This window comes from Equus asinus, chromosome 20, assembly GCF_041296235.1.
Source record: "Equus asinus isolate D_3611 breed Donkey chromosome 20, EquAss-T2T_v2, whole genome shotgun sequence".
Lineage (NCBI taxonomy): Eukaryota > Metazoa > Chordata > Mammalia > Perissodactyla > Equidae > Equus > Equus asinus.
Genome location: NC_091809.1, coordinates 82,654,427 through 82,678,124, shown reverse-complemented (window position 1 = coordinate 82,678,124; position 23,698 = coordinate 82,654,427). Strand labels below are relative to the sequence as shown.

Genomic DNA, 23,698 nt, shown 5'->3' with positions numbered 1-23,698 from the left:
GGAAAAGCCCAAAGCTGGAGAGGCAACAACAAAGACCCATGTTTATAACCCTGTTTAGATGTCAGGGCACTCCTTCTAAATTGCAAGTATCCGGGCCAATATGATTACTTCCATTTTTTGGATAAGAAGGTTAAGGAAGAGCTGGTGATTTGCCTGTTTGGTCTCCGATCTAATTCCCTAGCCTCCTACTCTGTATTTCAGAGCACCGACCATTGCCAACTACATTACCCAAGATTCCTCGAAAATTAGCTTTTAATTAGATTCTGCCAACAGGAGGCACAGGCATGAAACTGGAGGGCAGGAGGAAAGGAGAAACCAGACTGTTTCTCCCACTCTCTCTACTTTGGGCAGCATCCCCAGCAACAGCTGTGTTGCTTCTGTGGTCTGGAGTCCTCTCCCTCGATGACCCTGCTGCTCTGCCCTGGTTCCTCAGCTCCATAACACCTCCTCCACCCCTGTCCTTCCCCCTACAGGTAGTAGTGGTTTCCTCTTCTACCTGATCTCTGGGTTGCCTCACATCCCATTTGCCCTTTCAACTCTTGCAACTTTTTTGTTTTGTTTTTGAGGAAGATCAGCCCTGAGCTAACTACTGCCAATCCTCCTCTTTTTGCTGAGGAAGGCTGACCCTGAGCTAACATCCGTGCCCATCTTCCTCTACTTTACATGTGGGACACCGACCACAGCATAGTGTGCCAAGCAGTGCCACGTCCGCACCCGCGATCGGAACCGGTGAACCCCGGGCCACCGAAGCGGAATTTGCGAACTTAACCAATGCACCACAGGGCCGGCCTCCTCTTGCAACATTTTGAGAACTGGTTTCTTCTATTAAGTTCCTGCTACTGAAATACCCGCATAGCCTCTGTTTATCTGGACTCGGACAGATACAGTCCACGTGGGAGGGCAGAACAAAAGCTCTCATTCAAGTCTCCTGATTCAAACATCAGTGTCTTCCCACTACCCTTCTCTGGCTGGAAGAGGGCATCAGAGGAAACAGCACACCTTCTAGTCAACCAGGAGGGCAATGCTTTGGTCTAAGTTGCCCATTATTTTACAGGGATGTAAAAAAAAAAAAAAGTTTTTCATATATAATTAATTTTCTAGGGAAGTCTTACATTCATGGGCATGCTACTTTTGTGTTAATACAGTACATTATCACTTATAACTTTGCATTTTCCTCACCTGTATCCTCACTCTCCCATATGTTCTTTTGGAACGGGGAGTAGGTAAGCCAGAGAAAACTGAAGTGACTTCGGAGAGACCCAGCAGAGCAGGATACGAGAACTGAATGAGAACCAGGGCTGGGACTGAGGCAGGACTCCAGCTGAAGTGGTCAGTAGTGCCAAACAGAAGATGGGATGGCTTCACCCCAGGAGCAAACCAGGGGTCATGGACCCAGTGGTGTCTGAGAGGGATCAGAGGCTTGGCAAAATCCTCAAGGCCATAAGGTAAATAGCAAAGAGGGGAGGACAAAGCTTCTTGGCAGTCTCCAGAAGCGGGTGCAGGAACCAGGTTGGGCTTGGGGCTACAGACAAGGGAAGAAAATGCCTGACCCAGCCACGGACCCCATCCGCCAGTCCAGGGCAGCAGGACAGCATTTGCTGGTCTATGTCCTGCCATGGGCTTATGAGACAGAAATAAAAGCAGAGGCAGCATCTGTCACAAAAGACCTTTAATGGCCTCCTATTTATGGTTCTTTAGTTCATTTGTCCTGTTAGAGTTGAATAAACTGTAATAACTTATCTGACATAATAAGGAATGCCACATGTACAACAGATACACCTGGCTGGTGGCCCAGGCATGAGGGTGTCACAAAATAATCACTTAACAGAAGGGCCATAGACCTGGAGACCTGTCCCAGCCACCTGTCACTCCTTGTGCCCGGGATCCACACACAGTCACTGTGCCTGGCTGAGCACCAGTTCCCATGGGTAGGAAGAGGCAGGCCCCTCACAGCCTCTGTGGCTGGACTCTAACACTGAGCAGAGATGCCCAGGGAAGACAGTGCATCCTACAGTCATTCCCCTGAGGACTCACGTTCTGCAGTGCAGGCCAGGACTGCACCCCGAGTGGTGAGGCTCCCCACCCCTCCTATGACCCTCCCTTGCAGTAATATCTGAGAGGTGGGCAGAGCCTGGCACTACCCCTAAATTATGCAAGGGGAAACTGAGATCAGGTTCTCAAGGGCACACTCAGACTGAACAGAGAACACCAGTTGGCACTCTTTCTCCCATGCCACGTGGCTTGCTGTGCCCTGAGCCTCACATCCCACCTAGAATACCCTGGGTGGGGGTCCCAGGTAAGATTCTTAACCAAGGGCTGTCCCGGTCTCCCAAAGTGCCCAACCCATTAGTCATCCCTGGTGAGGGGTCTGGGCAGAGGGGCAGGCAAGCAAGGAGAAAATTCGGGGAACTGCAGGTAAGGGACCAACCTCTCTTCAGGTACCCTCCTGTTGCCCCCACACCTGGTTGTTCACAGATGTGGGAGTGGAAGCCTATTAGAACCACTCGAAGGAAACTGTCTACCTGAAAGGTCTCTGGGGAGATCGTGCCCTCACAGGAGGGACTTCTGTCACAAGGTCCTCCCTCAACGTGTCTTTGATGGAAGCCCGGACTTCCATCCATGTGTCTGTATGTAAGGAAGACCCTGACTCTAGTTTCTCCTCCATCACACTGCTCCTTCTGTCATCCCGGGGTCTGGGCCAGGGAAGTGAGGTGTCATCCTGGGGTGCAGACACGAGTCCTGGGGTGGGGCTGGGGCTGTTTCCTTGCTTCATGTCCCCCACGCGACATGGGCCCATATCAGGGTCAAGACCCATCCTCACTGAGCACCAGACCCCTGCCCGAATCAACCCAGGCCAGAGCTTCAGGGTCAGTGGGCCACAAAGCCATCAAATGTGTACACGAGGGCGTGTGTGCGTGTGAATAAGCAAATGCTTGGGCCTGGGCCTGTAACCCAAGCTCCAATACAAAGATCCTTTGTATTGGGACGCTGGAGCCATTCCTACATGAAAAGCAAGAATAGAACCTGTGCTTGCTGGTCTTAAGATCAAACCTCAGAATGGTGGTTTGAAGGTTTTCTTCAAAAGAAAGTTTGAAGGAGAAACCTCAACAGGCAAGACAGATAAAAGCAGAGTTGTTCCGGTGGAAGTGGGAGTGGGGGTAGGGCTGGAGACCTAGCCTTTGCCTCCACCCCCACCTTCCCACCTTAGCAGCCCCTGACAGAGCTCTGTGGAACACCAGAGGTGCCACAGCACTTGGTTTGAAAACCAGTGTGTCAGAGTGTCTACAGATCATGGGTCCTGGGGACCTGTGCTTTGACTTCCCTTTCGGGGTGAGGAGTTGGGAGACAGTGATGGGGGGAGGGTGCTCCCCCTTCAACGGGCCTCTCTTTGAAGCCACTGGGCAGTGACCCTGCAGGGGAGTGGTAGAGCTGGGGACCCTGCCCCACGGGTAGGCCATTTCAGTCCTAGAGGGAGGACAAAAGTGATGGAGCTGCGTGGCCCAGGATGGCAAAATGCCTGGCCCGATGCAGGCTTAGGAACAAGGGGGAGTCTGTTTTGGTCCTTGTTGACTTTAAAAGGAAAAACATCAGAACAGGTATAGGCCTACATCCATGAGACCCTGTAAGAGTTCAATATTGGGGCCTAATGCCTTCCTGTGGGCTGGGTGGGAATGTCCAGTCCCCAGTCCCTGGCAGGAGAGAAGCTGCCTTTGTGGGCCGCTGAGTCCACTGGGGAACGGGTCAGCTGGGGCTCAGCTCTCAGGGGAGGAGGCCTGGGTTCTCCGTGGCCCAAATCCCTCCCAAGTGTTACCAGGAAGAATTGTAGGTTCTGGTTGACCCTGGAGGGGGCCTTAGACTTTGAAGGGAAAGGTCAGGCAATTTCTATTCCACCTCACCTTTGGGGTTCTTTGATGGAGCAGTGGTTCAGCCCTCTCTGGGCTGGGGGGCTGGTGGCTCTCCTTCACTTGGGATCAGAGCCAAGGCTTCCTGTGGGGTCTGAGAGATGGGAGATGTGGGTGACATCGGGCCTAGGAGGGTCCAAGATGCCCTGTCCCAATCACTGACAATACCCACTTGTCTCTCTGTCCTGGTTGCTGGGACCACTCTCTGTGGGCACAACTTTCCTGAATAGTGTGAATTTCCCTCTCGGCTGGGCCACCAAACCCTAACTGGCTGCTTCTCATTCTGGCTGACATCCGCCTACGTGGGAAGGGGGCAAGAGATGAGGATGGGTGGGAGGAGGGTTCAGCCCACAGCAAACTTCCTGTGTGACCCTGGGCGACTCCCCTGCAGTGGCAGTGCCGTGGCCTGTGCGGCCATTTGCGACTTAACAGAGCCAACCTTCATCTCCACTGACTTTCAGCTCATCCGGGCCTCACAATTCCTTGAGTCAGGTGGGAAAGAGATTACTGTCCCATTTTATAGTTAGGGAGCTCGAGCCCAAGAGGTTGAGTGCCTTCTCAAGGCTACGTAGCTGGTTGGTGACAGCCAGGACTGAGGGGCACTGGGCACCCGCAGGCCAGCACGCTCTTCACTGCACTACGTGAGAAGCAGCTTGTCAGCAACTCCCCAGCTGAGCCAACACCCCTAGGGATCCCACTCTCGCGTGTCTGGGCTTTGAGACTAAGGAGGCCCGTGGAGTCAAGCCAAATAACCCAGTCCTCAGCTTCACAGGGACTGAACTCTTCTCGTGATGGGAATGCTGAGGAAGTCCAGCTGGCCCTCTGCCTGGGGGTTTTCACCAGAGCTGTGCTCTTCCTTTCTGCCCAGACTGCCACCTACATGCCACCTCCACGGCCGGCCGGAAAGTCCCAGGGTGGAGCTGCATGGCCAGCACAGGCCCCAAATGTGTGCACAGAAAGAGCCAAGACTGTGGGCTGGTGCCTGGGGCCCTGTGGGGCTCCCTACCCTCAGTTTCACTCCAAGGCCTCACCTGACTGCAGACAGGCTGAGTCCAGCTGGAGAGGGGCCTACAGAGAAGGACTCTGTAGGGGGCTGCAGCGGGAGTGGGGTCAGGAGCCAACCAGAAGCTTGGAAAGATGATCTGGGCCTTTCTCTCAGGAAGAGGCCAAAGAAAACTCTCTGGCCTGAGTGCCCCACCCACTGGGCTGCATCGCCCAGCTGTGCAGGAGGGTGCCCGGCCCAGGGGAAAGTGGGGCTAACCTCCAGCCTGAGCACCATTCACAAAGCTGTACTTTCTAACACGGGCTGAATCCACCTAGAAGGGGCACCGTTTCTACATCACGTCAAGGCACTATAAGGACGAGCAGCAGCCATGGAGCCCTGAATGCCATGGCTCCCTGTTACTCCCCCCGTAACTTTCCTCTGACCATAAGCTTCCTGAGGACAGGGGCTGGGACTGGTCATCTCTGTGTCTCCAGTGCTTGTCACTGAGCAGAGAAGCTGTCAGCCAAGGGATGGTTAAGCCATATTCAAATGAACGTGACCACTGCCCTTCTGTACTCCTGCACCCCGAGACTGAAAGGCTGGATGGGGCTACGATGCTTCTTGCAAGTGGACGCTTCAAGTCAACACTGGGATAAACCCAAAAGGGTGAGTGAGATGTTGAGATGGAGGAAGTGCAAGAAACCAGCCTGACAATCTTTTGTGTGCGTGGGTTAGGGATGGCGAAAGAGGTTTGAGGGGAGTGGCCGCCCCAAATCCTAAAGGATCTTGTACCAGCCCCAAAGGTTCCAGGGGACAACGATGGAGAGCATATGCTTGCCACGTGTTGTTCCAGCATTTCCTCAACTCTACAGCGGCCCAAAGGAGGTGCAAACTGCCCCGCAAGCTCTCACAGGGGCTACGACTGCAGGACTGGCCTGGGGAGTGTGGCTGCCCGAGCTGACTTGCTTCTGACCTGGGGTAGAGGTCCCCAGGGCTGAGTCTTCGTGAGATTCAGAAGGGACGGCTGGGTGCAGTGTCAGGCCCGGGCAGGGTAATATCACCACAGGAAATGACTACAGAGTCCACCCCAGGTGGGGCTGGGCTGAAAAGGGCTGAGACCCCCACCTGTATGATGACATTCGTGGTCTCCCTTTTCAGGCGAGTGTGGGATAGAGATAGAAGGAAGCAGGCATTGAGGACAGATCCTCATAGTTGCTTGGGTATCAGGTGAACCTCAGGGAGTCTGCATCCACAGGGGGCTGTGAGGTACTGGAGGCCCTATCACAAGCCCCCACCCCCACCCCCAAGCCTTAGCTGATACAAGCTCTGTCCTTCTCTAACACTCGGGCCCCAGGGCCGAGAGTCCTGCTAGCTCTGGCCACAGGCAACCCCCCAGGGGCCCAAGAAGGGCCCTTCCCTGGAGGGGGTAGGGCAGGGGCAGTGGGCTAGGAGCTCTCCAAGGCCTTGCCACCTCCGGGGTCCAGTGAATCCCCTCTGGAGGCAGATGTAACAGTCAGCAGCCCTGGCTCTGCTCACCAGGCCAGAAGCTCTAATATTCACAAATTCTTAGAGATCGGGAGGGCCTTTTGTGATCATCTGGTCAATCCCATTGGTTTTCTAGGTGAAGAACTGAGGCCCAGAGAGGGAAAGAAACTTGCCCAAGGTCACACAGTAAGTGAGCATCAAAAGGCCAGACAAGAACAGATACCTTTTAACACTTTCTACCTCACCCTCTGCCTGCCCTGTTGCCCTGGAAATGCCCAGGGCCCAGTCACACCAATACCAGCCCAGAGATCACTGGGTACCCATGACACTGGGAATTACTGGAAGGTCATCACCTCCCCAAGGAAACAAAAGGCTCCTTGCTATCCAGCAGTCCCCTTCCTTTTGGGTCAGGGTATCCTGATGGACCCTACTGCCTTCTGAGAAAGGACCCCTTTGACTGTGGGCGCGGTGGCCTCAGGTGCTCTCTCAGCCTGCAGGGCCAGCCCCACCCTGGAGAACTGCAAGGAGAGGAGAGAGGATGCCAGTGACCCTGGCCCGTGGGATGGCTGATTGCTCTTAAGTCTACAAAGGAAGCGAACAGGGCAGATGCTCATCTTTCCGCCCCTGCCCCCATCCCTCAGAGCCACCCTTCAGGAAACCTCCTCAGGAGCTTCAGCTCCCTCTGCCGGGTCCAGGTCCGTGCATTCTGAAGGCCCCTCCCTTCTCTCTCTCTCTCTCTCTCTCTCTGCATATTATAGACAGGACACACGCATAAGATACAAGGTAGCTAGGATGTTACATCCTGGCGATGCTGAAACAGACTTGAGCTAGTTCACACTGCTTGCCTTCGACTAGGTAACTGCTGGTAAGAAAGTCAGTCCAGTTGCTTTTCTGCACTCCTGGGGTCTACAGACCAGTGTCACTGTCAGACACAGAGGGACATGGGGCGGGGACGGGGGTGGGAGGGTAGAGGTGTTTGGTGGGTCCGAACTGCAAAAAGGCATTGAGAATCTGTCCGCAGGTCTGCCCTGCCCAGCCAGAAGAGGGTGACCTTCAACCTGGTCATCTTTTAGCTGCCAGAACTGTGTTATCCACCTGCGACTGTGGACATCCTCTCACGTGTCGTGAGCCCTCATCCCCACCCTCCAAGCCCTCATGCCCCATCCTCCCCATCCCAAGACAAATTCCAAGGCCAGAGCCGTGGTGGCCTTTCTGGGGGGTCAGCAGGAAAAGAGGGGGGATGGAGACTGCAGTGAGGGGGTGAAAGGGGTGCATGTGGCCCTGTCGGCATGGTGATGTGGGGCCAATCCTGAGGCCAGAGGTTCCCCACGGTGACCTGGAAGACCTCTGGGGCCCCCTGGTAGAAACTGGAAGAACAAAGGGGAGGGGGAACGGGAACAGGAAGAAGACAAGTAAGCATCCTAGTGCGTGAGAGTGGACCTGGGCTGCCCACAGGGGGCTGGCCCCGTCTATCTGTCGTTGAGCTGTGGAGAGCCGGTACCATCCTCCTCCTCCTCCTTGTCATCCTTCATGCCCTTCAGTCTTTGGCGGGCAAAGTCCTCAAACACAATGTCGTCATCGCTGGTAGGAGACACAAGGAAAACAGGGCATGTTTGCAGGGCGGGGAGAATAGGCTTGTCCAGAGGGGTCAGAGGCTGGCCTCTGGGGCCGGCCTTGGGCAGAAAGGCCTGCCAGGCTGGCACATCTGGATGCCCACCAGTGGCACTGGGACTGGCCACATCTGGACTCCTAAGGGCTGGAAAGTGACCCAGTTCTTGAGGGGTTGAGGGGGGTATTTGGGGGGCAGTGTGGCTGGGGCCAGAGGAAGAACATACTCCCACTGAGAGGCCAGGCCACCAGTAGTTTCACAGCATATTCTGAATCCCCCAAGAACAAGCCCAAGAAACCCCACCCACAGAACTACCCTCAGAAGGCGTTCCTGTTTCTGCACAGGAAGGAGTGGGCTCAGCTTACTGGAAAAGAAAACCTTGAAGCCTTTTTCTGTGAGGAAGTGTCAGCTCACATTCCCCACTCAGGGATCTGTGATGGGGCGGGGCAGCTAATCTAAGTAGAGGGGCAGAGGAAGGGTGGGCGGGGAAGGGGGTGTGGAGCCGGGTTTCAGAATGAAGGACTGCTTCTAAGAACAAGGAGTTCCCTACTGCCATAAAACATGTCCACTCAGGCCCACCGAGTCCCCTGCCCCACAGAATTCAGCCAGCTGCATGGGGTGTCCTCATGGGGTGATCTGAGACCCTAATCCCGAATATCTCCCCCCTGGGACAAGGGAAGTGTGCATCTGAAGCTGGAGTGAGAAAGCTGCTTGGCCCTGGAAGTGATTAGTGAGCTGGCCCAGGTCCTCCCCCTCTGGCCACTGTCCAGTGACATGATGGCCTTTGATTGCAGGGAGATCCGCAACGGTCCTGGGGAGTCAGAAGCAACAAGATCCCCGGAACCATCCCCACCCCACAGCCTGATTCCACTGGTTGGGCGCTGGCGGGTCAGGACAGCCCCAGGCCAGGGCCCCGAACCAGCCCTGTGTGAGCCGAGCAGGCGCTGTGGATGGACGAACGGACTGACGGACGGACGTGCAAGGACGAGGGAGGAAGACAGACCCCACCAAGGCAGGAGGAAGAGGAACAGGCACGGAGGGTCCTTCAAGTCACATGCAGGCAAGCGGGCTGCTGAAGAGGCGAGCAGAGGCAGCTCTCAGCAGGCGGGGTTAGACCTGCGACTCCTCAGGGTTAATAAGCATATATGCAAATGACCCCCGTCGCCCCGCCCACCGCCCGAGGCCCGCCCCCCCAGAACTCGGCAGGCAGGGTGTGGCTTACTTTGTGTCCAGTTCTATGAGATTGGTATCCACAGGCGCCTCGTTCTCTGGAACTAAACACAGGGCGGGCAGGCGCCCACAGGTTAGTGGTGAGTGGGCGTGAGGGCAGGTAGGCACAGGTCCCCACCCCGGGACATCCCAGCTAAGATGGGGAGGGCAAAGGAGGACGGGGAGTGGGGAGGGAGGGCTGATCCCTGGTCTGGAAGAACCCCAAATCATCCTAAAGGCAGGGAGAAGGGTCCAGGGAGGACCCGGGAGATGCACTGCAGCCCCAGGAGGACAGCTAGACTTTAGGACCCTGCTCCTTCGGGCATGTCGCCAACATGATTTAGATTAATTTCCTGCCTGCATGATTTTCGCTAACTCTAAGACAACCATTTTTCACATTTCCACATCTCTGAACTTGGGGTCTCTTTTACAATCAATGGCATTTCAGTTTAACTGAGGGAACATATTTCTTTTCTTGTGGCTCATACTACGATGTTGCCTCTTCCAAATGAAACAGTCCTAGATTTAAGGAAGTATGACCCATCTGGTATCACTTAGAAAAATGATGGGAATGGTGTGTCCAGGGTCCATCTTATCTATGCAACCCCTTCCTCCGCACCTGGATGCAAGACAAGGGCTCCAAGCATGGCCAGTGCCCCCACCTCCACTCCCAGCCTCCCCACCCCATGGAGGACGGAGGCAGACCCTCTGTCTCCTGGGGGGTCAGATGCAAATCACAAAAGATCCTGCGGGGCTGGGGAAGAGTGGTGACCCTGGGCTCAGGCTGACCCAGAGGGAGGTGGGTGATGGGGAAACATGGCAGCTGGCAGAGAAGGAGGTCAGCTGTCTGGAAACCCCCACCCCAGTGACCCACAGACCCTGCTCACCTTCCCGATGTGGGGGTTCCTCTTTGGGCTTGGGGTGCATTAGGGTGAATGGCAGTTCCACGGCCACATCACTGCAGAAACAGAGGCCCAGACCCAGTGAGCCTCGAGCGAATCAGGCTCTGAGACACACTGCCCTGTCGGTCTGAGGACTGAGAGGCTTTTATGGTTAGAGGAGGTGGCTCTGGGCCTCAAGCCCCAGCTCCGCCATTCTCTGAGCCTCAGTCTCTCTAGCAGTTGAACTAGGAGATCCCTTCTCCTGGCTCCAAAAAGAAATGGAAACCTCCCCTCTCCTGAGAAGCATTCCTGGATTCCCACGAGCTGGGAGGAAGCACAGGGGTGGGAAAAGCATTGCCCAGGACAGTGTGCACCTTGGTCACTGGTGGCCCCAGAGGTGCCCTGGGACCCTGCCGACCTCACAACGCCACAGCCAGCCCAGCCTTCTCTGACACTGCCCTTCCCACTCCCTGGTTGGAACTCCCTCACCCTCAGTCCATCCCATTTCCCAGCATCTCCAGGAGCCTCCTGTAAGAGTGCTCAGGTGGCCTTAGCCTCCTGCCATCTGGATGACACACTGCTGAGGTCAGTTTAATCAAATTTGAGTTGGATGGGCCCCAGGCCACAGGGCTGTCTACCCTGTGCATAGAGCCTTGAGGCCATGCGGGGACGGAGGGTGGGGGCCGTGGGGTACAGGGGAGGTGCTGCCACCAGCCAGTGCTCCTGCCTGGGCCTTCTCTCCCCTTGGACCTGATGGACAGAATGATAACAAGAGCAGACACTTACATAATGCTGACTCTGTGCCAAAGACTATTCTAGAGTAACTTACTTAATCTTCATAACACCCTATTATTATACCCAATGCACAGATTGGGAAACAGGCACAAGGAGAAGAAGTATCTTGCCCAAGGCCACACAGCTATTATTGGGAAGTGAAAGACAGGATTCTGACTCCATAATTCACACCCTTAGCCACTGTGTCAGAACAGCTCAGAACTGGGATGGTGATTCCCACCCACCCTCTCCTCTCCACTCGGACAAAAGCAGCCCTGAGAGCTCCCCCTCTCAGCGTGGGGTGGCGGGGGGGCATCACCTAGGAGGCCCTGCCAACTGTGAGCGACTCCAGGAACAGCCTCGTCTTACTGATCTTGCTGCCCAGGGCCCGCTCAGGGGAGGAAAGGACAGGGGAACAGAGCAGTCGGAGGCACAAGCTGTGCAGCCAGAAAGGTCTGTTCCACCAGCCCCATCGTTCACTGGGGGGTTTACACCCTCAGGTCTCACCGAGCTCATCTGGAAAATGGGGAGAACACCACCCACCTTCAAGAACCACTTCCAGGAGATGACGTAGGAAAAAGCCTGGGTTAAACTGTGACACAGTGCCTGCCAGAATCATTACTTCCCCTCAATAGGAACGTGGGGGCTTCATAAGGCTGTTGAAACAATTTGGCTTTATTTTTGCTTTCAAAGGGGATTGCTTCTGCAGGTTCACTTGGAAGAGTGAGCCATCAGAATGGAAGCTAGTGGAAGATTGAGTTTGCCCACCTTCACTAAAGCCGTGTAGGATATAGATGGAAGAATCTGGACCTTAAAACGGTCTACCAGGCCATGAGCGATCAAGGGCAGGGGGCATGTCTAATTCCTCTCTGGGACCTAGACACCCAGCACAAGGCTGAGCATGAGTCGAGTTCAGAAGGTCTTTACTGAATTATATTGAACTGAACTGCATTGAATTAATTTCACCTCTCCAAATGGACTAAGATTTCTTAGGGTGAGCAATAGTGCCATCTTGTGACAGGAGGAAGCAAAACCACCACATTTGGGGCACATGCATTTTTGGAATGTACATGGAGCCAGCTGGCTTTTTGTCTACAAGTTTCTTCTTGTCCAAGGAATCTTGTCTACAAAAGCATATCTCCTCAGGACCTCTCCTTAGCAACACTCAGCCAGCAGTTAATCCTCATTAATGTAGAAGTTTGAAAGCCAGGAAGCCTGCATTTCTCTAAAACACCCCGTAATTCAGGCTGATTGGGGGCCACTCCCTGATCAATGAAGCCGGGGTTTGCTGTCTGCAAAGATCCTTGTCATTTCGGGGGGATGGAAGAGCAGGGCAACGTTTTTTTGTTTTTTTGTTTTGTTTTGTTTTTAGGAAGATTAGCCCTGAGCTAACATTTGCCACCAATCCTCCTCTTTTTGCTGAGGAAGATTGGCCCTGAGCTAACATCCGTGCCCATCTTCCTCTACTTTATATGTGGGACGCCTGCCACAGCATGGCTTGCCAAGCAGTGCCGTGTCCGCACCCGGGATCCAAACTGGCGAACCCTCGGCCGCTGAAGCAGAACGTGTGCACTTAACCCGCTGAGCCACCAGAAGGCCCCAGGGCAAGGTTTTTAAAGGAGAAACTGCCTCTCCTCAGTCCCTCTGGAGAGGGTTCTGGTCTGGGCACACGCCTGAGCCTGGCAATCAAGTGACCACCAAGAATCCTTCCAGCCCGGGGCCCTGTGGATCTGGAAGTCAGACCAATGGTCTCTGGGCCCTCTAGGAAGGTGGGTGGATCAGGCCAAAGGGAGGGACTTTACCTGGACGCAAGATCTCCCAGCAGGCTGGGTGGGTCAGAGGAGGCGGGAGAGGTGGTCAGGAGAGAGTTCAGAGAGGAAGAAAACAGAAAGCACGTTCATTCACCGCCTCGGCTGGCTGCCCACTGGGGTAGAGAAGACCCTGGGATGCACTCCTACCCAACCCCTGCACAGCTGTGACCCTCACTCAGGGATACCGACATGGCATTAGCCCTGCCCGGGGGACTGAGATCCAGGCCGGTGTGGCCAAACCCCTGGCAAGGCCATGCTGAGCCCCAGGATCCTCATCTGTGAAGGAGACACAGACGCTAGGCCCTGTGCCGGTCGCCAGGGAAGCCCTGACTCTCCCATGGCAGAAGGAAGCAGTTTGCATTCCCCGAGGACGCCCCAGAGAAGGCGCTGGAGGCAGCCTGTGGGTCCCACAAGAGTCACAGGAATGCAATCCTGTAACACGTGCTCAGTCCTACCCGCTGCCACCTGCACAAAGCATTATTCTAATAATAAAGGGGAATCTGTCTAATGCTGTTGAGCTTTTCAGTATCCTCATACAAATTTATGAATTAGACAAACTAGCAATCCTAATTTTAGGTTTGTAGCAACATGTAGACCCAATATATGGGGAAGTGTGAGAGTTCTTTCTGAGCCTCCAGCAGACTCTGCAGCAGGCAGGGAGAGCGTCCGGCCCACTGCTGGGACATTAACAACCAGCCTGCGACCTGAGATTAGGGGAGGAGAGTTCAGGAAATGTTTGGGGAACTGTTTGGACCTGTGTCTCCCCATCTGTCAGATGGGGGAGTCAGAACATCCCCACCCCAGCTCTGGGACTCCAAGCCCCTTTAGCCACTTCCCCAGCAGACCAGCCTGGGCATGAGCTGGGTGGGTGCTGTGCCGGAGCCATGAGGAGGGGCACAGCACCCCCTGGATAGCCCATAGCACAGACCTGTCGTCCGTGTCTCCCACCCCCCCCCCCCCACGAGGGATAGGGAAGAGGAGGAGTGGGAGGGGAGAAGGATGGGAGGGACAAGGGAGGGGCTGGAGGTCCCTGAAGGGGAGAGGGAAAGGGGTGGAGGGGAGGAAGCGAAGGACAGGAAGTCCTCAAGCCCGGTTCACCCTCAAGGTGGATGCAGCGAAAAGGTTGGGCAACCAGGCAGAATGGGGCAGCCAGCTGCAAGGCGGCAGGGTGGCGGGGCTGTGCATCGTCAGGGACATGCCCCTCTGCACTCAGGGGTCTTGGGCGGGGCTAGAGCACTCACCCGCCCCGCGACACCACCAGCTTCACTTTCACTTTGTAGGAAACAATGATGCCCAGGATCTCTCTGTTGGCTCCTTCCCTCAACCTGCACAGTGACATAGGAAAGCCGGTTCAGGGGTGGAGGAGACACGGCGGGAGTGGGGTGCAGTGGGGAGCAGCAGCCATCTGTCCTGCTCCTGGGCCACTCGACCACCACGTGCAAGCAAAGCCCCGTGCGTGAGAAGGGTGAACTCTGCCCTCAGGGAGTGGGACCCTGAGCAGTTCCGTAGAGGCTGTGAGCCCCCAGGCCCCTTTCCTCCCTGGGTCTGCATCCCAGCAGTTCAGACGGGCATCAGGCCCTTCCTGCTCTCAATTTCTCTGACTCGGCTTCTCTCTCTGCTCAGCACCCTGCAGGTCACAAGGGGCTGGCCTGGGAGGTCAGAGAGGGCCAGGCGGTGGGCAAAGACGAGGGGTCTCAGGGAAGACCCTGGAGCAAGTGGAGCCTCCATAACTAGGTCTGGAAGGCAGGGTGGCCTTGAGCCAGGGTGGAGGAAGAGGACAAATGCCCAAGGTGAGCAGGCAGCCTGTGCAGGGGCTGGTGGAAGAGCGTGTGGGCTGGAGCACAGGGTCTGTGCTGGGAGTGGAGGCAGGGATGCTGCTGAGGAGGCCAAAGGCCCGTGGAAGGGCCAGACTTCAGCAGGTAGGGCAAGACGGGTTCCCCACACACCCAGGGTTCTGCTGGAGTGGGGTGGCCTCAGAGAATCAGTGGCGACCATGGGGCAGGAGTGAAGACATGGCCTTGGAATCCCTGCCTTTGAGGGGTACCCCCACATCTGGTCCAGCCCAGCTCACTTCCCTCATCTCTGCAGACTCCCCAAGCCACCCGATTCATCCTCTCCTGCTGGGACCCTTCCAGGAGCCACTCCCGTCCTTCCAGTCTTGCTCTGCCTCAGGGACGCAGCCTGTCTGACTGAAGACACCAGGTCAGGAGCTACTGCCTCTTGCAGGAAGTCTCTCCAGGTTGCCCTCCCCGAGGCAAGCCAGCAGAGCCCGGCACTGACCAAGGGAGCAGGGTCTCAGGGTCCCTCTTGTTCTCTGGGTCACCCCTGGATAGGGAGGCAGTAGGGGACAGCTTCCCTGGCAGTTCAAGCTCCTGATGATGGGCCCTGGACAACACGGGGGGAGGGTGGCCCGAGCCTGTACTGGCACTGCTGGGACCAAGGTGGGCGTGGACCCCTTGGCATGGGGGGGCATCCAAAAGCCTGGAACCAGGGAGGGCGGGTCCTCACAGGGTGCTGGAGGCCAGGTTCGTGTCTTCGTGCTTGAGCTTCCCATCCAGGGCAAGGCCCCGCTTCTCTCGGTTGTTGGCCAGGAAGGGGGTCAGTGTGTAGACCTTGCAGAACGTCGAGCTGGGTGCCACTGTGTCACTAGGAAGAAGAAGGCAGGTGTGGACATGCAACCCCCCCACCCTACCCCCGAGCCAACCCCAGCCCTCACTCCCAGCCAAGCCAGGTCATCCAGCCTGGCCCTGCTCCCAGCCTCCCACCCATTGCAGGGGCCTCTGGGCCAGACCCAGCTCTGGCAGAGAGACCACTGCCACCCAACAGAGGCACATCTCTGCTCCGCACGCAAACAGCAGAGACTCTGGGATGATCCAACAACTTCATTCATGGTGCGTCAGCAGCTGCAAGTTTTAAATAGTTCAATGTGCTGCTTGACTAGGATAATGCTTTAGTGGAGAGGGCACGGACTTTATGTTTCTCTAACATTTTATTATGAAAAAATTTTAAACATCCAGAAAAGCTGAAAGAATTGTGCAGTGAACACCCTTACACCCACCACCTAGATTCCACCATGAAAGCCCTACTCCCTTGATCTCAGATCCATCCTTCACGCGTCGGGTGTTCCAACTGCTCCGTTTTTACCTGCTTTTGTTCTGTCCCTAGCACCCTGTTCAACAATGAGAGGGCTGGCATGCAGCCGACACCGGCAACCTTGCACTCAGCCGGCTTGGGTTCCAGCCCCAGCTCTGACACTTGCTGCCTCTGTGAGACTGAGCAAGTCCCACCTCTCTGGCCCCACGTCCTCCTCTGGGGTCCATAGTGGGGGCGGCGGCAACCCCCACCCCACAGGGCTTCGTGAGGACCAAGCAGGACCCTGAGTGTGAATGCCTCCCGGATCACCCAGGCGGATGTTTGTTACGAGCTGGGGCCATCTGCGAACTTTGGGATTTCCCGCTCTTTGGGGACTATGTGTTCCTCTGGCTCTAGACTCACTTCATATTGTCCCCCACCCCTTGCCAAGAATCTGTGCCTTGTGGCTTTGATTTTTTTTAAACCAAGAATGGATATCCAACAACAGTGAAATGTTTGATCCAGTCATAGCGTGTTCAGCTATAGGCATTAAAAACGATCTCAAAGACCACATGGTAACATTTTAAAAATGTTTTTAAGTTGCAAAAATACTGCTGGCTATTATATGTCAATTAACACACACATACATGAAAAATTACATGAAATGCAATTGCCCCTCAAAATTATTTGCAGGCCCCCATAACTAGAAGGACCTGCAACTAAGATATACAACTGTGTATGGGGTGGGGGGGAGGTTGGGGAGATAAAGCAGGAAAAAAAAAAGTTATTTGCAGGCCCAAGAGAGAAAACAGGTGTATCTTCTAGTGGGAGCATCTATTTCCTTTAGGGGAGAAAACATGTTTCACTTGAGATCGCTCCTCTTGCTTTAGCTGCTAACAAGCTTGAGACAATTTTCCATGCTCAACCATAGTAGCTCTTCTCAAACCCAGATTTTTTGTGTGTGTATAATTATTATCGACTCTCCCTCACACCCACCTTCTACCCAGTGAGTTGGCTTATTCCTTTATCAGATAAGAAATGCTGTGTATCTCGTGTCTTGCCCTCTTTGCCTTGGCTGCCAGGAAGCTCAGAGTAAAGTATGTCCTTTCAATCTAGGTTTCTGGTACAGTCTAATTATTCTTTTCTCTCCATGACTCTAGTTCCCTCAGATTCCTTAGCTCTTATTTTGTCATTCTAGTTGTAGTGGGTCTTTTCCCTGACTGTAGCATGCATTTCTTTGTAGCTAAATCAAGTGGATGGCTTCTAAAAGGTTGGTCGGGATCATATACTCTGAGTGGCAAGGAAGTCTGAGGTCCAGCCCTCGCCAGGTGGAGAAGAACCATCTGGGCCTGGAGCTGGACCCAGGCTTCTCTTTTCCCCACCCCATCCCATGCATCCAAGGCCGGGCATGTGCTCACTTACTCAGCCTCCTCCATGGCCACAGGGCACTTGTACTGGGCTGTGTTGAAAAGGCAGATGTCCGCATACTGGCGCACTGGGGGAGAAGAGGCAACCAAGGTGGTGTGAGCCAGGGGTGCAGCTCCCAGGCATCCCCCGAGTTGGGGACATTTGGCCCCAGGCAATGGCCAGAGTCCACAGGGGCTTCTGCAGGAGATGCCCGCATCCTCCACCCAAAGGGCAGTCCCAAGCACACCCATTCCCTCTCATAGCCAAAAATCTTCCCCTCAAGGACAGCTCTGCCCGGAAACAAGGGGACCTAAGAGAAGAGGCAGCTTAAACAGTAAACTCATTACCTGGCCAATAAGCCGCCTGTGTTACCAGCCTCGAAAGCCTTATCCTTTGGCTTGGAGCAGGCCCTGGGTTTCCCCGTGGGCCACTAGTTATTTACAAGGCTGTTGACAAGAGGAGAGCCTGCAGCTACCCCAACCCTTGGGAGGACTGCCTCTTGCCCACCCCCTGGGCTGGCCCTCTGCCCACGATACCTGAGATCTTGATCTTCTTCACTGTCTTGTTGGTGTTGTTGGTGACGTGGACGTTGACACTAATGGGTTCTCCGTGGTAGTAGATCTAGGAGGCGTAAGAAGGGAGAAGGGTTGGACTGACGGGTCCCAAAGCTCCAGGTAAGGGGGAGGAAGAAGAGGCCCCACACGCTTCTCCTGGGCTCCCCAGACCGTGGCCACTCTGGCCCCAAGTTCGTCAGCCACTTCCCACTGATGCTAAACCACCGGGCATGTTAGACTTCAGTTCCTTTGCGGGACCTTGAAAGATAACTGAATTGTTGGCAGTGTGACCTTGGACAGGTGATCTAAGCCTCAGTTTCCCCCTCTGCACAATGGAGGGGTTAGACTAGATGGTCTATCAAGTCCCTGCCAGCTCGGTTGCCTGGAATTTTAGACACGGGAGGGTCTGGAATCAGGAGGAAGGTGGGGAAGGGCTGCCCCGCTCCCTCAGGGACCTGGCTCTGAATCCTCACTGAGGGGCCCTACTCTCATCTTGCCTAAGCACTCGCCTTCAGCTGCCCCCGAGAGGGAGCAGGGTGCCCACCCCTGGAGGAGGGGCCAGCCTGAAGACAGGGGCAGGCAGAAGACCCCAGCGCCTTCCTCCAGTGGGTGTGTGGTCTTATAGCTCAGGTCGGGCAGGGGTAGAGCAGTGGGTTCACACCCCTCTGCCGAGCTGGTTGGTCCCGGGCTTGGGGCAGAAGCTCCTCCCCGAGGAGTCCTGGAGGGTGAGAGAGCTGGGGTCGGAGGTCCCAGCCCGGGGAAAGCCGCATCTGAGCCTCCTACCTCCTTATCCAGGGAGGCCTCTAGGTGCAAGGGCTTGTCCGACATGAGGAACTGCCTGGTGGTCTCCGCTGTGGGCTGGGGACCGGGCCTCTCCGGGGCATATTGAACCTTCCTGATGACCAGGCGCACAGAATTCCTAGTGGAGATGGGCAGAGCAAAAGCTGACCAGAGTCACCAGACTCCATCCCCTTTCCCCGCAATTCTCACATCTCCTGCACCAGAGACTGCCACGGCTCCCCGTGGCCTTAGAAGCCAGTCCAAAGTGCAGAGGCTGGCATAGGCACCTTGTCACCATCTGGCCCCATTCCATCCTCTCTCATTCTGTCCCCAGCCACCTCCACTTCCTCACTGTCATCCTTGACGGCCTCTCCAGTCCTATCTCTGAAGCTTCGCCTGCACTGGGCCCCCTGCCTGTTACACCCTCTTCCCGATTCTGCCCTCATTTGCTTGCTTCTTCAAGGCCCAGCCAAACGCCTCCTCTTCCAGGAAACCCTCCTGGATCCACCCACTCTGATCTTCTGCTCTGACCTCCCGCAACATCAGAGGCCGGACCACCCCGTGACAGCACTTCAAGTGGGTCTGTGTGTTGGTCCCCAGCAGGATAGTAAGAAAGGGACTACGTCTTCACTTCCTTCATCCCTTATGTCCCCTAGTAGAGCAAGCTCCTTCAGGACAGAAATGTTTGTCTAAATTGTTCACTGCTGTATTCTCAGCACCTGTGACAGTTCCTGCCATATAATAAATGCATGCTAAATATGTATTAAATAAAAATATGCAGAGGGGGACGGGGCATCATGAAGAAATGGGGGCTGAGAGAGGGGACGGAGGCCCAGAGATGAGATGGGCTCAATGAAGGCGACAGGCTCACTCAGGAGGAAACAAGGACACAAGGCTGCGGTGAGGGGAGGGGGCCTCAGTGAGGCAGCTGGGATGCCAGCACCCCCATTTCTCAGATAAGCCGCCTCCACTCCCTGGAACCCAGAAGTCAGGGTTAAAGTCCTAGCCCTCTCCTTACTAACTATATGACCTTGAGTAAATGAACCTCTGTGCCTCAGTTTCCTCATCTGTAAAATGGTAATGGCAGGACCTGCCCCTTAGGGCTGCTGTGGGGATTAAATTAGTTCATACGTATCCATCACTTTGAGCAGTGTGTGCACCTAATGAGCCCTCGATAAATGACAGTTACTGTATCATTATTAGTAGTAACTGTGGTGTGGACTCCCATGTGCCATTGGTGGGGTGAGGGTGGTGACTGTTAATAGTGCCTCCTCTTCCTTGCTCAGGCCTCTCCCACAACCCACAACCCACAACCCCCTCGTTTTCCCCTGGTCTCAGGTCTTAAGAAGAAGAGAGGGACAGGGAAGACAGGGAGAAGGGTCCCATCTCCCCATGCAGGAGGTGCCCAGGCTGGAGTTGGAGATGCCTGCAATACATCTTGTGGCCACCAGGTGGCAAACTCAGCCCATTCCCTCAGCAGCTGCAATGCAGGACCGTGCCTCAGGAGGCAGGTGCTCCAGCGGTGGGGGCGGAGGCCAGCCTCACCAGGAGGCAGGGCAGGATCTGACCCCAGGAGGGGCAGGCAAGAGAGTGGGGCTGGGCAGCCCACCCCAGAAGTCAGGGCCAGCTGCTTCCAGCTGCCAGCTTGGGCTCTGTCTGCCCAGGGCTGCGCCTCTTCAGGAGAATGCGGCCCCTCGTTGAGCCAGGGGCTCACCTCCTCCTCCCTCTCACCTGGGTGGGTTCCACTTTCTCCACTCCCCTCCCTTGCTTAGAACCCTCCAGTGACACCCTCCCCCACCCACCTCCTGCTGATGGCCTGCCTTCCAGGAGAACTGAGAAATGGGGGTCCAGGCTGGCCAGGAATCATCTCGCTCACTGTTTAAGACAATCTGAATTTCATGGTTTTTTCCAAAACAAAATTAAAAAGACATGCAGTCTGGAGGAGGAGACTGGAGGCAGGGAGATGAAGGAAGTGGCTATGGTGGTGCAAAGAAAACATGCTGAGGCCTGAGTCAGGGCCATTGAGCCACTCCTCCAGGAAGCCCTCCATGACCTGCCAGCCTGCCAGAGTGCCCTTCTCAGAGCTCCCAAGGCTGGAATGTGCGGCCCCTCCTCGCGCACTTCCAGGTATTGTTACTTATCTCTTCTTCGGACTTTGCACAGCCCGTCTCCCTCCCCGTGCCAGCAGGCAGCCCACAGCCAGGCCAGAAGCTGCCCCCTTCTCACCGCTTGTGGATCTTCTCCTCCAAGTTCTCTGCGCAGAAGGCTTTGACTTCATAGTCCACACCACAGGCCTGTGGGGAAGGGGTCGCTGACCACAGGCCCCTGGAGAGGGCAGGGTCCCGAGAGCACACCCAGCCCACCCTCTCATTTTACAAAAGAGGATATTGGATGGGGACCCCAAGCTGCCACAGCCCGACCGCCCCTCGGGCTGACCCCGAAGCCCTGTGCTCAGCCCAGCACCGTGCCGCCTCCCTCTGCGGCTGCCTCCCCCATCCGACCTTCCCACAGCTGCTCCCCAGCTCCCCCACCCCTGGACGTCCCAGACCACCCTAACTGGGCTCCACTCCCTGGACTCATGCCTTGTCTGGGTGGCCCTCCTCATCCAGGCAGCCGCCTGGAAACAGCAGGCGCCTGGGCAGCCCTGTTTGGGGAGCACCTCCTGGGGACAGACCTGGCACCGGGGTGTGGTGCTTCTGCTTCCCACTCGACCCTCTCTCTCAGCAACAGGATGCACATGCTATTATCCCCATTTTGCACATGAGGAAGCTGGGGCTCAGAGACCTGGGGCCTGAGACACTAGTGGTGTCACTTCCTTCCAAGCCTCAGTTTCCTCACCTGTGAAATGGCAATGACTGCACCCCCATATGAGGTTGTGAAGCCCGGTGGTGGTCCAGAGAACATTTTGGTCCTGTGGCAGCCCACACCAAGGCCAGGAAGGGTGACTCAGGACAGCCTCTGAGCACAGAACTGAATGCGGGGCTAAGGGACCATATCTGCTTCCCTGTCTGAAAAGAGACTTCTTCTCTGAGGCAGGATCAGCCTGGCCTGGACACAGGGGGCTTTCATGGGGAGGGCTCCAGCACCTCCCAGAGAGAAAGCCAGGGACCTGGGGACACAAGTGTCCTGGACCCAGAGAGATGCTCCCTTGGGGGTGACCCACCTTCCCGGTGTCTTCAGGACCTGGCTGCAACGTCACAGAGCATGGGAGGTTCGGAGGGATCTGTCAGGACAGACAGAATGAGCCACCTGTCACATTCACCACTGACCTCCCCGTGTCTCCCACCCCTGCCACCCCCTACACATTCATTCATGGGACCAGGGGCCCCCAAGGACAGGCCATGTCTCTTCCACCAGACCAGGGGCTCCAGAGTACAGACATGTCTCCCCCATCAGACCATGCCAACTCATGCCCCACGCTGGGCCAAAGGCCCCTCCAGTAAAGACAAGGATTTAAGTGGTTTTCTTTATCTCAAGAGTTTAGCCCAGCCCAGTCCTCACAGAACAAAAGTTGAAAAAGGTCTTTCCATGACATCTACTGTGGTAGGAAGAAGAACAGCCCCCCAAAGATGCCCACATCCTAATCCTCAACACCTGCCACTGTTACCTTACATGGCAAAAGGGACTTTACAGGTGTGATTAAGGATCCTGAGGTGGGGGCATTATGCCGGGTTATCCCAGTGGGCCCGATGTAATCACAAGGGTCCTTAACAGTGGAAGCAGGAAGCAGAAGAGTCAGGTCAGAGTGAGGGGAGAGAGACTCCACTGGCCATGCTGGCTTTGAAGATGGGGCCGGGGGGGCGGGGGGAGTTGGGGGGTTTGCTAGGTGCCAAGGCATGCGAGTGGTCTCTAGGAGCTGGAAAAGGCAAGGAACAGATTCTCTCCCAGAGTGTCCAGAAGGAACGCAGCCCTGCCAAGATCTTCATTTTAGCCCAGTGAGACCGGTGTTTGACTCCTGACCTCCAGAAATTTAAGATAATCATTCTGTGTTTTAATGGGCCAGTTTCACAACCATCAGGTTGGCGGGGGTTTGTTACAGCGGCTGCGGGAAACCGACACGTCCACAGTGGAGAGGACGCCTCTGGCTCCTCGGTCCTCTAACCTGAGCCCACAGCAAGGGGATTTCACTCAATCACAGAATCAGAGTCTGAAAACGGGAAACATTTAAATCCAGAATCTTGGAGTCTGGGAATGGAAAGGTGGCAGCACAGGGACATCGTCCCCCAAGGCCCCTGTCTCCCACCAATGACCTCGACTCAGGATGGCCGAGTAGCCCAGAGGTAAGGAAGGGTGACGCCCCAGCAATGGCCAGAGAAGAGACACTTACCAGGTGGCCTAAGGGACAGTGCCCCCGTCCCAAGGTGCCCTGGGAAACGGGGTGATGGGGAGCTGCTGCCCCAGCTGCCCCCATGCGCCCGCCCAGGGCCTCCTAGAGGTGGCGCTCTGGAATGGGGCCCCAGGGGCTGGCGGTCCCTGACCTCAAAGGTGAAGGGGTAGGCGTGTTCGCCCAGCTTCTTGATGAGGCGCTCCTGCAGCCGCGTCAGGGGCTTCTTGTCCTCGGGGGCTGGCGGGAACGACTGCACGTTGGCCACAAATAGGTCCTTGCGAAAGGTCAGGCCCAGGACGTCCAGGTCCTCCCGGCCATAGCGGAAGGCGCAGGTCAGTGTCACGTAGACTGTGGGGGCAGGGCGCACTGAGAAGGGGTCTGGGAGGGCACATCGAGCCCCCCAGAGTCCCAGCTGCAGCCCTGGGACCAGCCCAACTGGAGGCCATGGGTCTGTCCCAAAGCTCCTGAGGGGAGGGAGGCCCTGCCCTTGGGATGGTGGCATTGGGTACCTGGAAGAGCCACCCACACCTGGTCCCTGGGAGAAGGGGAGGGCTGACAGCGGGGTCAGTTCTGTCCTTCTCCACCCCCCACCCCAGCCCAGGAGGTGGGTGGAGGGAGGGGCACAGACGACGGTCTGAGAGGTTGGTGGGGCTGAATAGGCTGGCAGGACTGAGGGTGGGGCCTGGGGACGGAGCACAGTTGGAGAGGGAGCAGAGGGAGGGGGAACAAGTGCTGCGTGGTGTCCAGAAGGCATGGGGTCTTCTCCCAGCCCAAACCCCACCTCCTGTCATCCTGCCGACCTTGGGCAAGCCCTTTACCTCCCTGGAAATCAATTTCCTCTCCTGTAAAACGAGACCCTAACTCCTGCCCCATTCACATCCCCAGCCTTGGCCTAGTCATGG

The 23,698-nt window shown here is 56.0% G+C and overlaps 1 protein-coding gene across 10 annotated transcripts in view; it reads right to left on the bottom strand.

Moving 5' to 3' along the window:
* Nucleotides 1-1,654: 1,654 nt before the first annotated feature.
* Nucleotides 1,655-23,698, bottom strand: part of ARRB1 (arrestin beta 1) — a 76,770-nt gene continuing 54,726 nt past the window's right edge. For 3 of the 10 annotated variants that reach the window (XM_014855864.3, XM_014855865.3, XM_014855861.3), the window contains exons 5-16: nucleotides 22,948-23,144; nucleotides 21,633-21,692; nucleotides 20,696-20,763; nucleotides 18,473-18,608; nucleotides 17,672-17,756; nucleotides 17,151-17,223; nucleotides 15,165-15,302; nucleotides 13,898-13,981; nucleotides 12,648-12,671; nucleotides 10,078-10,148; nucleotides 9,204-9,255; nucleotides 1,655-7,953 (exon numbers count right to left, since the gene is read on the bottom strand). In XM_014855864.3, coding sequence (XP_014711350.1) covers nucleotides 7,842-7,953; nucleotides 9,204-9,255; nucleotides 10,078-10,148; nucleotides 12,648-12,671; nucleotides 13,898-13,981; nucleotides 15,165-15,302; nucleotides 17,151-17,223; nucleotides 17,672-17,756; nucleotides 18,473-18,608; nucleotides 20,696-20,763; nucleotides 21,633-21,692; nucleotides 22,948-23,144 — 1,100 coding nt within the window. In that variant the 3' untranslated portion in view covers nucleotides 1,655-7,841. Of the gene's footprint in view, nucleotides 7,954-8,234; nucleotides 9,054-9,203; nucleotides 9,256-10,077; nucleotides 10,149-12,647; nucleotides 12,672-13,897; nucleotides 13,982-15,164; nucleotides 15,303-17,150; nucleotides 17,224-17,671; nucleotides 17,757-18,472; nucleotides 18,609-20,695; nucleotides 20,764-21,632; nucleotides 21,693-22,796; nucleotides 23,145-23,698 lie in introns of those variants that run through there. The other 7 variants (XM_044751914.2, XM_014855866.3, XM_014855863.3 and 4 more) reach the window with 5 other exon arrangements.